The 17,755-nt window shown below is 40.6% G+C and overlaps 1 protein-coding gene across 4 annotated transcripts in view; it reads right to left on the bottom strand.

The window, feature by feature from the left end:
- The window catches only part of LOC133641884 (PHD and RING finger domain-containing protein 1-like), a 31,921-nt gene extending 20,051 nt beyond the window's left edge, over positions 1–11,870 (bottom strand). For 3 of the 4 annotated variants that reach the window (XR_009824347.1, XM_062035983.1, XM_062035984.1), the window contains exons 1-8: positions 11,782–11,870; positions 11,162–11,236; positions 10,954–11,079; positions 10,748–10,858; positions 7,321–7,398; positions 6,688–6,884; positions 716–799; positions 499–632 (exon numbers count right to left, since the gene is read on the bottom strand). Coding sequence is in view for 3 of the 4 variants with exons in the window: in XM_062035983.1 (XP_061891967.1) it covers positions 499–632; positions 716–799; positions 6,688–6,884; positions 7,321–7,398; positions 10,748–10,858; positions 10,954–11,035 (686 nt within the window). In the remaining variant the exon portion in view is untranslated. The remainder of the gene's footprint in view (positions 1–498; positions 633–715; positions 800–6,687; positions 6,885–7,320; positions 7,399–10,747; positions 10,859–10,953; positions 11,080–11,161; positions 11,237–11,781) is intronic. The other variant, XM_062035985.1, reaches the window with a different exon arrangement.
- Positions 11,871–17,755: the final 5,885 nt, after the last annotated feature.

Raw genomic sequence — 17,755 nt, 5'->3', positions numbered from 1 at the left:
AAATGTTTTCAAATAAATCAACTGCTTTGTTAAAGAGCTCAAATATTTTGCGGGGAAACAATTGTTTGTAAAGAAAGTTATAATCATTCATTCAACGATTTCCTACCGCTTATCCTGATCAGGGTCACAAAGCCAAAGAGGGGGACACCCTGGACTGGTGGCCAGTCAATCACAGGGAACATATATGAAAACAAGCATTCACACTACTGGACAATTTAGTCTTAATTAACCTCACATGCATGTTTAGGTCTGTGGGACGAAACAGGATTAAACTCACTCAAGCACAACATGCAAACTCTAAAGCTGAAAACACAACCTGACATACTTCTCATTAGCTGAAAAATCATTCTCAGCTCTTTTCTCAAACAGGCAATTCATGTTTTTACAATATACGAACAATATATTAATCTAAAGCAGAGACAGTATTTTTTCCGAGACAAAGGAACGCAAATAATTTACAGAACACAGTTTAAAGGATAAATGGACGGTTTGTCTCACCCAGCGTCGCAGCCATCACAGAGCAGAAGACGGTCCTCTCGATCACTGCCCTGACACACCTCACAGTTGGTCTGATCCAAGTCCAAATCCACTATTACCTCCTCATCTTCCTTCTCAGGTTTTTGTACTGTAATCTGTAAGGAGCAGTGAGTGACCAAACAGTCCTTATCAATACATCCAGATATACACTCTCAAAATAAAAGATGAACCCACTTACCATTTTCTGCACTTTTCCTCCATAACATTTCCTCAGGTATATGCTATTAAACGCAATACGGTCCACGGGGCAGGAGTTTGCATTCTAAATAGAAGAAGGAACATATTACAATTGAGTTGCAACCCCAGTGGGACACAAGCGGTAGAAAATGGATGGATGGAGTTGCTCTTCTTCATCAACTTCTAAACACTTCGAATGTAATGTCTGGATAAAGACATGTTTAAATTTAAATATATCTTTATCATCTGTCTTTAGATGTTAACTATAAGAAATGTCAAAGTTCACCGTGTTATTTTCCATTCGCTATGCTCCAGTAGAAATAAAAAATAATTGACACAACTCACGTTATCCAAGTATCATCAATCATCAATCAAAGTTTACTTATGTAGCCCTAAATCACGAGTGTCTCGTGTCTCGTTAACAAATGTTATTTTTGTGTACTTTCCACATATGGTTTATTTTTTTATATTTCTTTTATTTAATTTTCATCTATCCATCTATTCAAAAAAGTTATTTATTTATGCTACTTATGGGCCTCTTAAGACTTCACTGACTATGTTTCCATGCACTAAATTAGTCTGATTTTGTCAAATAGTTAATTTTTTTGTATTTTCACACGCACGCTCTCAGAATCAGAATCAGAATCAGAATAGTTTTATTGCCATTGTTTGAGAACGGGTTCACAAACTAGGAATTTTTCTTGGTGCAAACGTGCGACATAAAACACATATAACACATATTTGGTATAAAAAGAGCTGTGACTAAGCTATCAGATAGACTTAGAAAGGATTCAAGGAATTCAAGGAGCTGCTGTTAGGAGTTATTGTTCATTTGCCTGATGGCCAAGGGGAAAAAACTGTTCAGGTGGCGGGAGGTGTGGGTCTGGATGGAGCGTAGTCTCCTGCCTGAGGGGAGAGGGGAGAATAGTGTGTGTCCAGGGTGAGAAGAGTCAGCTGTGATCCGACCCACACGCCTCCTGGTCCTGGAGGAGAACAAGTCCTGGAGGGATGGGAGCTTGCAGCCAATCACCTTCTCAGCAGCACGTACGATGCGCTGCAGTCTATTCTTATCCTGGACTGTGGCGCCGGGGAACCACACTGTGATGGAGGAGGTCAGGATGGACTCTACGATGGCTGAGTAAAACTGCGCCAGCATCTCGGTCGGCACCGTAAGTTTCCTCAGCTGCCGCAGGAAGTACATCCTCTGCTGGGCCTTCTTGATGAGGGAGCTGATGGTCAGCTCCCACTTGAGGTCCTGGGTGATGGTGGTGCCCAAGAAACGGAAGGAGTCCACAATGGGGACGGGGGTGGGAGAGTCAATCAGGGTGAGGGGGGATGGTGGGGCTGTGACTTTTCTGAAGTCCATGATCATCTCCACTGTTTTCTGGGCGTTCAGCTCCAGGTTGTTGAGGCTGCACCAGGACGTCAGCCGGTCCACCTCTCTCCTGTAGGCGGACTCATCGCCATTCGAGATGAGCCCGATGAGGGTGGTGTCATCCGCAAACTTGAGCAGTTTTACGGATTGGTGACTGGACGTGCAGCAGTTTGTATACAAGGAGAAGAGCCAGGGGGAGAGTACACAGCCCTGAGGAGTACCAGTGTTTGTGGTTCGACTGTCCGAGACAATCTTCCCTAGCCGTATGTGCTGTCTTCGGTCTGTCAGGAAGTCATTAATCCAACTGCAGATGGAGTCGGGCACGCTGAGCTGGTAGAGCTTGTCTCGTAGCAGTCCAGGGAGGATGGTGTTGAAGGCAGAGCTGAAGTCCACAAACAGGATCCTAGCGTAGGTTCCTGGGGAGTCCAGATGCTCCAGGATGAAGTGGAGGGCCAGGTTCACTGCATCATCCACAGACCTGTTGGCTCTGTAGGCGAACTGCAGTGGGTCCAGGAGGGGGGCGGTGATGTCCTTGAGGTGGGGCAGGACCAAGCGCTCAAAGGACTCCATGACCACAGACGTCAGCGCGACCGGCCTGTAGTCATTTAGTCCTGTGATCCGTGCTTTCTTGGGGACAGGGACAATGGTAGAGGTCTTAAAGCAGGACGGCACGCGGCATAGCTCCAGAGAGGTGTTAAAAATGTCAGTGAAGACAGGAGCCAGCTGGTCCGCACAGTGTCTGAGAGTGGAGGGGGAGACACCATCCGGCCCGGGGGCCTTCCGCGTATTCAGCTTCAAGAACTGCCGGCGTACATCCTCTTCTTTAATGGAGAGGGTCTTTACAGTCTTATGATGTTTTTGGAGTCCTGTGATGTCATTGGAGTCCTTTGAGTCCTTTAACTCCTTTAATGATGTGCTGGCATTGGTGGGGAGGGTGATGGTGGGGGGAGCATGGCTTTGATGAGCTGAAGGCCGTTCATGACGACAGTAATGTGTGTTGAGGCCCTGAGCGAGAGTCCGGTCATTCAGGGCCTGGGGGGTTTTGGGCTTATAGTTCGTAAGGGCCCTTAGACCTCTCCAAACTGCCGCAGAATCATTGGAGCGGAACTGTTCCTGTAGACGGTTAGAGTACACAGATTTAGCTTTCTCCACTTCCCTGGTGAAGTGGTACTTCGCTTCTCTGTATGTACTTCGGTCCCCGCTTCTCCACGCAGCCTCCTTCTTCTTGCGCAGCTGTCGGAGCTTGGGTGTGAACCAGGGCTTGTCGTTGTTATAACAAACCCTGGTGCGCGTTGGAATGATGCGCCTCATTGAACTGTTGTTATAACAAACCCTGGTGCGCGTTGGAATGATGCGCGCCTCATTGAACTGTATATATGAGGTCTCAGTGTCCGTATACTCGTCCAGATTGTTCGTGGCCGCTCCAAATGCCTCCCAGTCTGTCGTTTCCCAACAAGCACGCAACTCGTCCACAGACTCGGCGGTGAAACACTTAATGTTCCTCATAACATGTTTAGCCAGTTTCAGTCTCTGTCTGTATGAAGGGATTAAGTGCACCATCACGTGATCTGATAGTCCAAGAGCAGCGTGCGGGACTGCATGAAAAGCCTTGCTCAATGTAGTGTAGCAGTGATCCAGCGTGTTCTCCTCTCTGGTCGGGCATTTGATAAACTGTCTATACTTTGGTAATTCCTGGCTCAAATTTCCCTTGTTAATGTCACCAAGCACGATAACAAGAGAGTCAGGAAAAGACCGTTCCACTTGTAAGATCTGTCCTGCGAGCGCGCGCTGAGCGTCACGCACGTCTGCGCCGGGCGGGATGTAAACAGCCACTAGAATGAATGAAACAATCTCACGCGGTGAGTAAAAGGGCTTACAGTGGATAAAGAAATATTCCAGAGAAGAAGAACAGTGTCTGGAAATCGCTGTCACGTCTGTGCACCAGCTATTGTTGATAAAGAAGCATAGTCCACCGCCTCTTTTTTTGCCAGAGAGCGCCGCGTCTCGGTCCGCGCGGAGGAGATGAAAGCCCTCCAGTTGAAGCGCGCTGTCCGGGACACTTGCGCTAAGCCAAGTCTCCGTGAAACACAACACACAGGATGAGGAGAAGTCCTTGTTCCTTCTCGTCAGCAACGCTAGCTCGTCCATCTTGTTGGCAAGTGAGCGGACGTTGGAGAGGAAGATGCCTGGTAGAGGCGTGCATAATCCCCGTCCGCGAAGACGGACAAGTGCGCCCGCTCTCTTTCCTCTTCGATGCGATTTCCTTCTTTTGAGCACAGAATGGACCAAATCCGCAGCTGACGCTAAGATGACCGGTAACAAGTCCATAGGGATGGTGGATCTGATGTTCAGTAGCTCTTCGCGGGTGTAAGAGCACCCGGAAACACAATTTATGTACAAAAACAAACAAAACAGAGTGCACGAGAGCACCGAGGCAGCCTTCATCGGCGCCATGATGATGACGTATAAACTCTCAAACATGACTATTGGTCGTAATTAATGTGCCTCTCGTACACTTGGGGGCACTTATTTCATTTTAGCGCGGATAACTGAATTACTTTTCCGGTTGACCTATGAGGTCACACTAGGATTTGCGGGTCCTTACAACTTGTTTTAACTGATGTCCGCTGTAATATTGGCACAGATTACAAATATTACGTCTCTAATGACAATGCTGATGTTACACAGACAGCATCAAGAAATGAACCTGCACTGCGCTACAGACATGACGCTACTACCAAGAATGTATCGGGTCGGATTGCAAAAAAAGGCGGCGTAAGAGTTTTTTCAAAGGCATTTTCGGACAAAAATCCTGGAAACAAACCTTTTGCATGTCTCGAAGTTAATTTCAAAGGCTCTGTTCATTGATGGACGAAGTGTTAAATTCGAAGCAAAAGACCATTCGTGCCCCGACTGATATCTACAGGAACAGGAAGGTTGCTATTGTTCTGGTTTATCTTGACCGTTGTGCGGAAAGTGAATCAGTTGGCGTGCACAAATGCAGCGTGAGGAGGTTTGTATGCGCTTTATTTTTTGCCTTTAATATACCTGCTTCATTATCTTTCGTCTTATTCGTATTTTGTCCGGGAGTCGGAATTAAGATATCTTTTTACATTTCCTTTGCTACTTCCTTAAATAAATCTGTTTCTTTTTTTCTACCACTGTTGCACTTCAAAATGATCTGTTCTTTTAATGTGTGAAGCAAATAAACAGTGCCCTCTTCATTACAACTGTTGCTGTTTTTATCGAATGGCATCTGCTTCCGAGTTGTATCCTGCGCGTTGAGAGAAAGGTCCCCTCCGTCGTTCAAGACATCTGGTTTCCAACAGCATAATGCAGGTGTGTTAGTCCGACATTTCAAAAACTAAACACAATTGGATTAAGGTGTTTCCATGGGTTGCAGAAGTCTTATTTAGAGCCTAACTATTTGAGAAAACGGACTAATTTAGTGCATGGACACGTACTGGACTGTAGGCTTTGTAAGGTCACGTTACCTGTAAATTAAACAAAATTGAAGCTAATCCACCTTTTTGTTTTATTTTTTTTTTCAAATAAGAATCGATAAGATAAAAACCGGGGGGAAAAAAATGTTAAACAGAATCAAAGGTGGAATCGGAACCGGAAAAATCTCACAAATCACCATACCTAATGATCAAACTATTTAAAAGTAATAATTAACTTGTTTTTTTGAGGGAAACCTGCTAAGGAAATGAGGTTGGGCATCCTCACTCCATCTCGGAAACATAAGAGATTAAAGCCGCAGATTAAGCACGATTTGAACGGGCAACAATGAGCTTTAACAGACTATGCATTGTGAAATTCTTCACCTGTATAAAAACTGACTCTCTTGACGAGATATAAACAAGTTTGACTTTGACAACAGCTTGCTCAAATCTCTTGTCCATTTTGATGTGTTCAATTGCAATCAATTCCAACAATTGTACTTATTTTTTTCAGCTAGCAAGCCTTTGAAAAAGGGTACAGTTTGTCTCGGTGCGGTCCCTTGATCTTTTTTATTTTGTACTATCCATTTTATTCCAGTTTCATGCTCTCTCGCATTACCGCAGGTACAGTACAACCATGACAAACAGAAACTTTGGCCAGAAAAATAGCTACCGCCGCCCCACAATGCATTGCAAGATCATGTGCCTTTTCGAGCCCTATGCCTTCTGCCTGGAGCCCGTGTGTTACACATTCTTGTCTAATGTTCTCCCACTTGCTCTGATGTCTACAAAATAAATACTTGTTTGATAAGAGTTTATTTGTCTTTACGTCACAGGACCAGCCGCTAAACTCAAGTAGGATAAAGTATTTATAAAGTCGTTTCTTAACATGCAAAACTGATTTTATAATGTGTTGAATTACTGTGAAACGCATAATACTTAGGCATGATTAGTATGCATTATTTATTATAGGTGTGTCCATTATTACTCATTGCTGTTTTTCAACATTTACTGGGGGTCTTGGCACAGGGAGACTCAGATATTTACTGTATTGTACACCCCATGACTATACTGATAAGTTTGATAATATTCAGATGCAACCTGACACATGATAGTTATGGTATAAGCTCCACAGATATATCCAACCTGTCCTACCTTGGCCCACGCGAGGATGCAGTCGAGACAGAAGTAGTGCTGACAGTTCTCTGGTGTTGCCACCGGCTGGCTGCTGAAGGAGTTCAAGCAGATGGGACATTTATCAGCGTCCTCGTCTGAGCTCATGGCTGCAATGGCTGCTGAGGTTTCGCCGAAAACGCCATCGTCAATGTCAGCATCTTCTTCCTCGTCCTCATCTGAGGAAAGTGGAGACAAATACACAACATAGGTATTTCATCTTGGATATATAGACAACATTGCATCTATTCAGTTATCCTCGTTGAACTATTAATTGTGATGATCCTGCAATACTTTGATAACAATTAGATATTTCAGAAAACAAGTTGTTTTATATTTCTATGTAACCTTACAAGCTTGAGATGCACATAACCAGGATGTGTGTGGCTCATAAGGGCCATTCAACATAGAAAAAAAATATTACATTGAAAACATGTCATTGTTCACACACAAAAGATTCCATCCATCCATTTTCTACCGCTTGTCCCTTTTGGGGTCGCGGAAGGTGCTGCAGCCTATCTCAGCTTCATTCGGGCGGAAGGTGAGGTACACCCTGGACAAGTCGCCGCCTCATCACAGGGCTAACACAGATAGACAGACAACATTCACACTCACACACTAGGGCCAATTCAGTGTTGCCAATCAACCTATCCCCAGGTGCATGTCTTAGGAGGTGGGAGGAAGCCAGAGTACCTGGAGGGAACCCACGCAGTCACAGGGAGAACATGCAAATTCCACACGAGCCCAGGATCGAACCCAGGACCTTTGTATTGTGAGGCACATGCACTAACCCCTGTACCACCGTGCTGCCACAAACAAATGTACAAACCCCGTTTCCATATGAGTTGGGAAATTGTGTTAGATGTAAATATAAACGGAATACAATGATTTGCAAATCATTTTCAACCCATATTCAGTTGAATATGCTACAAAGACAACATATTTGATGTTCAAACTGATAAAAAAAAATTATTTTTGTAAATAATCATTAACTTTACAATTTGATGCCAGCAACACATGACAAAGAAGTTGGGAAAGGTGGCAATAAATACTGATAAAGTTGAGGAATGCTCATCAAACTCTTATTTTGAACATCCCACAGGTGTGCAGGCTAATTGGGAACAGGTGGGTGCCATGATTGGGTATAAAAACAGCTTCCCAAAAAATGCTCAGTCTTTCACAAGAAAGGATGGGGCGAGGTAAACCTCTTGTCCACAACTGCGTGAGCAAATAGTCAAATGGTTTAAGAACAAAGTTTCTCAAAGTGCAATAACAAGAAATTTTGGGATTTCAACATCGATGGTCCATAATATCATCAAAATGTTCAGAGAATCTGGAGAAATCACTCCACGTAAGCGGCATGGCCGGAAACCAACATTGAATGACCGTGACCTTCGATCCCTCAGACGGCACTGTATCAAAAACCGACATCAATCTCTAAAGAATATCACCACATGGGCTCAGGAACACTTCAGAAAACCACTGTCACTAAATACAGTTTGTCGCTACATCTGTAAGTGCAAGTTAAAGCTCTACTATGCAAAGCGAAAGCCATTTATCAACATCCAGAAACGCCGCCGGCTTCTCTGGGCCCGAGTGGACTCATGCAAAGTGGAAAAGTGTTCTGTGGTCTGACGAGTCCACATTTCAAATTGCTTTTGGAAATAATCGACATCGTGTCATCCGGACCAAAGGGGAAGCGAAACATCCAGACTGTTATCTAAGGCTGCAGCTAACGATTATTTTTCTATCGATTAATCTATAGATTATTTTTTCGATTAATCGGTTAATCTATAGATTATTTTTTCGATTCGTCTATGGATTATTTTTCCTTTTACCGATTATTTTTTATTTTATTTTATTTAAAATGAAGATGAAAAAATAAAAGTAGGCCAGTTTTTTCAAAAGGCATGGCTTTTATTTACAAAAAAAAAAAGTATGGCCACTCAGTCAACATTGACAACAACATGACAACATATTCTGTAACAATGTAAACATTTAAAACTTTTAACATTTAACAAAATTAAAAGTAGCTTATTTGCTTTTTAATGTGCAAATATAAAAGTAAACATCCAGTGCAAATCTTAATATTCTGCAATAGTATAAGCATTTCAAAAGTAAAAGTATTGCTTATTTTGCTTTAAAATGTGCAAAAATAAAGATAAACATCCAATACAAAAAAGTGCAAAACGAAATATTTCTGTAACAGTGTAAACATTTCAACAAAAGTGAAAGTATTGCTTATTTGCTAAAATGTGCAAAAATAAAGATAAACATCAATACAAAAAAGTGCCGATCTAAATATTCTGGAGCACTGTAAACATTAAGTATTGCTTTTAAAATGTGCAAAATAAACATCCAGTCCAACACAGTACACAATAACCAATTCTACTCATTCCAGTGAGTGACTAACAGTTGTAATGAAGAAAGGTTAGCATGTCTACTTGCTTTGCTTCTTTTCTTGTTTACAATATTCCCAGCAGCTGAAAATAGGCGCTCAGAAGGGGTCGATGTGGCTGGAACTGAGAGCTAATTAGCCTTCACCTCAAGCCAGGACTGCGAGTGAGCTGAGCTGCAGTTTAAGTTTCTAGTAGGTCAACGGGCTCATAGTGATGTTACTAGTAGTTGACTGGGAGGTGTTTATTATCATTTGGGGAGAGTCCGCTGCCTGATGCTCACCTGCTAAACACCTATCTGCTCCACGCTGAAGCGCTGACTACATGCGCTCTGAATACGCACTGCTGATTGGCTGATAATGCTTCGTGTGTACCAATCAGATGGTTGTGTGGGTGGGACAATGCTGCGTGTGTACCAATCAGATGGTTGTATGGGTGGGACAATGCTGCGTGTGTACCAATCAGATGGTTGTATGGGTGGGACAATGCTGCGTGTGTACCAATCAGATGGTTGTATGGGTGGGACAATGCTGCGTGTGTACCAATCAGATGGTTGTATGGGTGGGACAATGCTGCGTGTGTACCAATCAGATGGTTGTATGGGTGGGACAATGCTGCGTGCTGAGACAGAGGCAGCCGCAGAAGGAGCAAAGCAACTTGTTAAGACTTTAGCAGCTAAAGTTAGCTTTAGCTTAGAAACTCGTTCGGTACACCCCCGTACCGAACCGAAAGCCCCGTACCGAAACGGTTCAATACAAAACACATAACGTTACGTAATTATGCGACGCGTCGACGCACAAAAACGGCGTCGACGTATTTACATAACCGATGACGTCGACTACGTCGACGCGTCGTTTCAGCCTTACTGTTATCGATGCAAAGTACAAACGCCAGCATCTGTGATGGTATGGGGGTGCATTAGTGCCCAAGACATGGGTAACTTACACATCTGTGAAGGCACCATTAATGCTGAAAGGTACATACAGGTTTTGGAACAACATATGCTGCCATCTAAGCGCCGTCTTTTTCATGGACGCCCCTGCTTATTTCAGCAAGACAATGCCAAGCCACATTCAGCACGTGTTACAACAGCGTGGCTTCGTAAAAAAACAGTGCGGGTACTTTCCTGGCCCGCCTGCAGTCCAGACCTGTCTCCCATCGAAAATGTGTGGCGCATTATGAAGCGTAAAATACGACAGTGGAGACCCCGGACTGTTGAACGACTGAAGCTCTACATAAAACAAGAATGGGAAAGAATTCCACTTTCAAAGCTTCAACAATTAGTTTCCTCAGTTCCCAATCATTTATTGAGTGTTGTTAAAAGAAAAAATGATGTAACACAGTGGTGAACATGCTCTTTCCCAACTACTTTGGCATGTGTGGCAGCCATGAAATTCTAAGTTAATTAATATTTACAAAAAAAAAAAAAGTTTATGAGTTTGAACATCAAATATCTTGTCTTTGTAGTGCATTCAATTGAATATGGGTTGAAAAAGATTTGCAAATCATTGTATTCCGTTTATATTTACATCTAACACAATTTCCAAACTCATATGGAAACAGGGTTTGTATACATGTAAAATATATGTAATCATGACACCTCACAAAACGGTCAAATATGTTGTATACAATGACATTGACATTACCATCTTCCTCTTCATTGCATTCCCCTCCACCTTCCCCATCATTTTCTTCTTCCTCTTCATCACCACTGTCAGATTCTCCTTCGTCAGACCCGTCAACGTCATCCGAGTCATCTAAAAACAAGTGTGTGCATTTGCAGATTAAAGGGTGCGTTTACTCATTCATATAGCATTTCAGGGATTTTTGCAAAACAAACATCACACACTACCTGAAATGTCCCACGGTGCAACAGTTTTTTTGCTGTTGTTCCTGCGATTTATCAGCTCATCTGGGCTGTCATCGTCATCCATGACTGGCCATTAAAAGAAACCTTGTATTCTAAATGTCCTAATTGCTGTAAATCAAAATTGTTTCAAACTGATTGTTGTTGTTTTTAAATATGAATCTTTTTGAGTGCTAAAAAGGTGATTACTCACTGTTTGAAAGACGGGGTAAGTTGAAGTGTTCAATCAAATCTCATATGAGGGAGAAGTTGATTTCCATACTTATGCCTGAGTCAATAAACAGAGTTACTGTAAGACGGTCGGATATACTGTAAATGCAATGATCGATATTATTACAACGATACTTTATGACATCATGGGGTTAAAATTAAATTGTGAACCTTTGCAGGCCCAGAAATGAGTAACTATGTTTGCTAACACTAGAAATTATGTAATCATGCATGCTGTAATAAACCGATTGAAGAGAGCTACATAACGTAAACAAAGAAGCAACATCTGCATCAAACACTGCTTTTATATTGTGAAATACACTCAGTGGGTTGCCTCTACATTCACGCACTGACATAATTGCAACACCTAACACACAGCGTGGTTTTGTTTTAAAAAACGATCTGGCGAGTAACAATTGCAGCAGTGTGGAGCCATGTTGTTAGCCACCTACGGACTAGCATTAGCTAAATATAGCATTGAACGTTAACTAGATGTTCGGTTGGAGTTGGCTCGTCTACGTTCTGAGCAGTAATTACTTGCTGGTACATTACTTAATCAGTACAATGTCCCACTAGAGTATTTAAAGGCTAGTTCAAACCTACCCTAAACGGGCAATGAAGTGGATACTATGCTAAGAGTGAATTGTGCCTCCATTGGTGTTGAGTGACACGCCGACTGGTTTCGACGGAAATTACCGAGTGGACTTCTTCTTCTTCTTGTGATTTTTATGGCGGTTGGCAAGCAACCTTGTGGTGAGCATTACCGCCACCTACTGTAATGGAGTGTGGATCGAGGTGGATTCCTACTCTAAATTATTTTATTTAACCCAGTGTTTTTAAAAAATGTGTGTATTGCTTTATAACCTGTGTGTTCTGAGTGCAATCCTAATATATCTTCCACTGCTAACCTAATATTCTCTTTCGCTAACTTATTTCCCAGTATTTCCCTTTCTCTATTATATTTTCTACAATGTATTAAAACATGTCTTACATTTTCTATCTGTTGGCAAGAATCACACAGTCCTGTAGCATGTTTCCCCATCAATGTCAATGAACTATTTATATATGTATGTCCTAATCTCATTCTAGTAATAATGTCTTCTTCCTTCCTATTTCTACTGCCTCCTCTCATTACACCTACTCTCCTCTGGACTTTGTAATACTCTCTACCTTTTGTTTCCTTATTCCAATTATCCTGCCACTTTTTTATTGTGTTCTATCTTAATGATGTTCTTCACTTCTTCTTTACTGTGCTTAATCTCCGTGTTTACTTCTGTTTTAGTGGTTGCTTGTTTTGCGTACTTATCAGCTAATTCGTTCCCCTCAACTCCTACATGAGCAGGAACCCAAAGAAATGTTACCACACCTCCCGCTTTATTTATTCTGTAGACTGCCTGAACTATTTCATAAACTAAATCTTGTCTTGTTTCTGACGCTACGTTTTTTATGCTAGTCAATGCACTGCTGGAGTCCGAGCACACGACTGCTTTTCTTGCTTTATTTTCTTCTATCCAATGAATTGCCATATAAATTGCTACCAATTCTCCCGTAAAAACAGATAATTTATCACTAATTATTTTATTTAAAACTATGTTTCCTTGTGGAATAACAGCTGCTGATCCTACCTTATTATTTATAGTTTTTGATGCATCTGTGTACACCATGATGTTGTCTAAAAACGTTTCCTCAATCCATTGTTCTATCTGGTAACTATTTAAATTTCTATTCTTTAGTAATTGCATGTTCACATTTGGGTTTTCATACATCCACGGTGGTATTGCGGGGATTGGTACTGTAGGGCTAACTTTAATATTATCAATTTGAACTTTATTACATCTGTCTCCTATTATCCACCCAAAAGTATTCATTTTTTTCTTCTCTTTTTCTTGGCAGTTTAATAGTACTTGATGGGTTGGATGTCCTTGCTTGGACCCTTTTAAGTTTGCCCAATAAACTACTGACAGTTGATCTCTCCTCATATCTAAAGGTTTTTCATTCATCTCTACTTGTAATGCTGCAACTGGGGTTGATTTAGTAGCTCCACAACATAATCTTAAAGCCTGTGATTGGATCCTGTCTATTTTCCCAAGTAATGTTTTTGAAGCAGATTGATAAATAATGCATCCATAATCAATAACAGATCGAATTAAACTGATGTATATTGCTTTCAATGTCTGCCTATCAGCCCCCCAGTCTTTACCCCTCAAAGCCCTCATTATATTTACCGGTAACACCTTTTTACTTTTCTCCACTATTTTGCTGATGTGGGTTGACCAGTTAATATTTTCATCAAACCATATACCCAAATATTTAAATACTTGTACCTCTTCTATATTTTCTCCATAGAGTTTAATTTGGATCTTGTTTTGTACTTTCCTCTTTGTAAAATTTATGACTTTTGTCTTTCCAACAGAGAATCTTAAACCCCACGCCGTTCCCCATTCTTGAACATTATTTACCGCTTTTTGAATCTTCTTTACTATATGATTAGTATTTCTACCTCTCTTCCACATCACTCCATCGTCAGCAAACAGTGCCACATCCACTAACCCTTCCACTTCACTAAAAACTTCATTTATCATTATTGAAAATAATACTGGACTTATTATACTCCCTTGTGGGGTCCCATTTTCCACTTCATACACTCTGCTGTATTCATTCTCTATTTGTACTAATATTTTTCTACTTGTTAAGAAGTCTTTTATCCATCTATACATTTTCCCTCTAATCCCAATTATATTTAGTTTTATCAGCAACCCCTGTTTCCACAACATATCATAAGCTTTCTCTATATCAAAAAATACTGCAATATTTATTTGTCCCTTTCTAATTTCCTCTTCCAGCTGCACTGCTGGGTCGTTTGTATTTCTTGCTTTGCGAAATCCACTTTGGTAGTTTTTTATTATTTCTTTTGACTCTAAATAATATACTAGTCTTTCATTAATCATTTTTTCCATTACTTTACCCAAACTTGAGGTCAATGCTATCGGCCTATAATTACCTGCCTCTCCCGGGTCTTTCCCTGGTTTGCATATCGGAATTATTACAGCTTCTTTCCACTCTGCTGGTAATTTCCTTTCTTCATATATCCTATTATATAATTTCAAGACCACTTCTTTGCCAATGCTGCTTAAGTTTTTGATCATCTGATAACTCACCTGGTCTTTTCCTGGTGTTGTATTCTTAACCTTTTTCAATATTCGAACCATTTCATTCAAAGAAAATTTCATATCTATAGTGTTGGTTAAACTATTATCATTGTCTTCCACCATTTCCCCAATATTTAAACTAATTGTTTCTTCTCTCTTTTGTTTTTCTACATTTCTCAAATTATCATTACTGTGCCCTTTAACAAATGTCTTTGCTAAAAGTTCTGCTTTTTCTTTATTTTCTACCACACACCGTGTCCCATCTTTCATCACATGATTTTTATGTTCACTTCTGATCCCTGACATTTTCTTGATCATTCCCCACACTTGGCCTAAAGGAGTAGTTCTATTTAATGATTCACAAAACGTTCTCCAATAGTGTTTTTTTGTCTTTTTAATAACGTACCTTACTTTAGCTTGATGCCTTTTATATTGGATCATATCTTGGAAATTATGTGTTCTTCTCAATATTCTAAATGCTCTATTCCGTTCTTTTATTGCGTCTGTGCATGCTTGTGTCCACCACGGCACTATCTTCCTTCTTTTCCCTATACTACTCCTTGGTATGCTCTTTTTGGCTGCTTCTATTATGCACTTTGTAATATCTGTATTCAGTTGTTCAATATCTTGATTTATATCCACTTCCTTTAATGTCATGTCGGTACTTTCCCTAAATTGTCCCCAATCACCGTGATTATACTTCCATCTTCCTTCTTTTTTAGTGCTTTCTGTCCTTTGGTTTATGTTTATGTGAATGAAGATTGGCTAGTGATCACTTCCTATAGTGCTGTCTTTATTTACTTCCCACTCTACCTTTCCTGCTAACCCTTGTGACACCAGTGTTAAATCTATTGCTGTTTCTTTACCCGTAACTACATCTAATCTTATTCCCGACCCATCATTCACACACACACCAGTTCTTTTTCCTCCAAAAATGCTTCCAATGTTTCCCCATTCCAGTCATCCCTTTCACCCCACATTGTGCTATGTGCATTAAAGTCACCACACCAAATGATATTGCCACTCCAGTGCTCGACTATTTTTTCTAGTTGATGAATTTGTAATTTCTTGCACGGATTATAGAAGTTTAGCACTTTGTATCTTTCTGTATTATTCCATACTTCTACCCCTACTATTTCTATTTCTTGTTTTTCTTTTAATATTGTATAATGCATGTCTTATTTAATAAATATGGCACATCCTCCTCCTTGCCCATCATTCCTATCTTTACGTATTGTTACGTATCCTTTTATTATAAAGCTCAATCTTGGCTTCAGCCAGGTTTCTTGAATACATATTATATGTGGTTTATTTTTCATATTATTAATATATCCCTTTAGTTCCTGTCCGTTTGCTACTAAACTTCTGGCATGCCACTGAACAATTAACATGGCGTTGGATTGTGGTAACATGACTCTGTCTCGTCTACTCTCTGTAGTTCACCTTGTACCTGTTCCCAAGATAGTTCTTTTAAATTTAAGAACTTTGCTGCTGCTTTGACAATTATTTTGATCTTCTCAGTTTTATTTCTTGCCTGTTCTGTACAGTTTATGACATATGCCAGGAACACTAGCTTGTCCATAGAAAGTCCTGTATTTGCTGCCTCTTGTTTTTTATTACTTGAACTATTGCCACTTCTGTCTCGTTCTGTCTCGTTCAGCAAAGATAATCCTTTTCAATTGCGAAGAGCCGCCCACCACCAGGCAGAACGACTCCAAAACCGACAAAAGCTGTAACTGCCGCAAGAAACCTGATTGCCCTCTCAACGGGGGGTGCTTACAATCATCAGTTGTTTACCAAGCAAAGGTAATACGCAAGGACATTAACACATCCGACACATACGTAGGATTAACTGAGGGAGAATTCAAAACCAGATGGAACAATCACAAGGCTTCTTTCAGATGCAAAAGACTCCGGAACACTACAGAACTCAGCAAACACATTTGGAATCTCAAAGACAATAATGTTGAATACTCAATAACATGGAGAATTCTTGCATCCAGCACACCTTACAACAGTGGTAACAAAAGATGCAACCTATGCTTAAAAGAGAAACTGTTTATCATATACCGTCCAGAGTTGTCATCCCTCAACAAACGCAGCGAAATTGTATCAGCATGCCGTCACAGAAGGAAACACCTCCTAGGTAACACATGAGTCAATCACCACGCCCCCACGCCTGCCTGTACCCACCCGCTCTGTGCCCTATATAAACCATGGTATGTGAATGCTTCCATTAAAATCTCCTGAGGATTGAGGAAACCCCTCATGAAACAGGCCTGTAGAGATGAAATAGTCTTGTGATTTTTTTCCCACACATACATATTACGCTCTACCACGGTATCGAGCACTATTTTTTGGATAATCTAATTAAGACATATATATATATATATATATATATATATATATATATATATATATATATATATATATATATATATATATATATATATATATATATATATATATATATATACATTTATTTGCTCCGGAGTCCGACAGCATTAGCATGGATATCTCCTGCTGTTTATTTATTTTATTTTTTTGGCGGTAGTCCAGCAGCATACCTTTCTGTCGGGTCCTCTTTCCGCCTCCCGAACCGCTTATACCACCACAAAGATCGGATATTCGGGTCCAGCCCTAGTAGACTCATGTTTATAATATATAATATGATCTGTGGCAAATATCAGTAATATCTGCTCATAAACAGTTGTTGACATGCTGTTTTAAATTCAGAAAGTATGCTATTGGTTTCAGTTTTGTGGTTACTGTGGGGGAGCTGGATTTTTTTTTTTTTAAACAAGTATTTTTTTAAACAAGTATTCCAATGAGAAAAAATTGCAATTTGCAATTCGGTTTCAAAAAAATTTGAAACCGAATTGCAAAATTGCAGCAACAAGCACACCCTCTTCAGGACCTGAAAATATATCAATTGTAACTTAAACCTGTCTGGTGGGATTCATAATTTTGGAGCAAAGTTAATTTACTTTACACCATCCGTGGTCATTTTAATGTCAAAAATATTTTAGGGGAACTTTCTGTGTCATCAGATGATGGGAATCTTCCGGTCTGGTAGAGTTCCTCTGAGCACCGTGAATGTTCCTCATTTGTCGCGTCTTGAGCCTTCATACGCTTCAGAAAGCCATTGCTGTAAGTAAATAAGTTGTTATGTTACAAGAAAGTGTAACCTTTAAGTGCATTGTGTGCATTGGAATACATTTAGGAGATGGACTTCCTGTTCCGGTAGCTGGACCGGCGCTCGCAAATTTTACTCCAAACATTTAAGTTTAATAATGTAAGGAGAAAGTTTGCAATTAATTTAACAAGTGAATGTCTGGAGTGAATAGCCGGTGCGCTGTTACAAAGACGAGATGGCGCCCAAGGCTGATTATAGCGAACTTAAAAAGTCAATCGACACTCTGATCGAG

The sequence above is a fragment of the Entelurus aequoreus genome, linkage group LG24 (assembly GCF_033978785.1).
Source record: "Entelurus aequoreus isolate RoL-2023_Sb linkage group LG24, RoL_Eaeq_v1.1, whole genome shotgun sequence".
Taxonomy (NCBI): domain Eukaryota; kingdom Metazoa; phylum Chordata; class Actinopteri; order Syngnathiformes; family Syngnathidae; genus Entelurus; species Entelurus aequoreus.
Note: the sequence above shows the minus strand (reverse complement) of the source record. Positions and strands in the feature narration are given on the sequence as shown.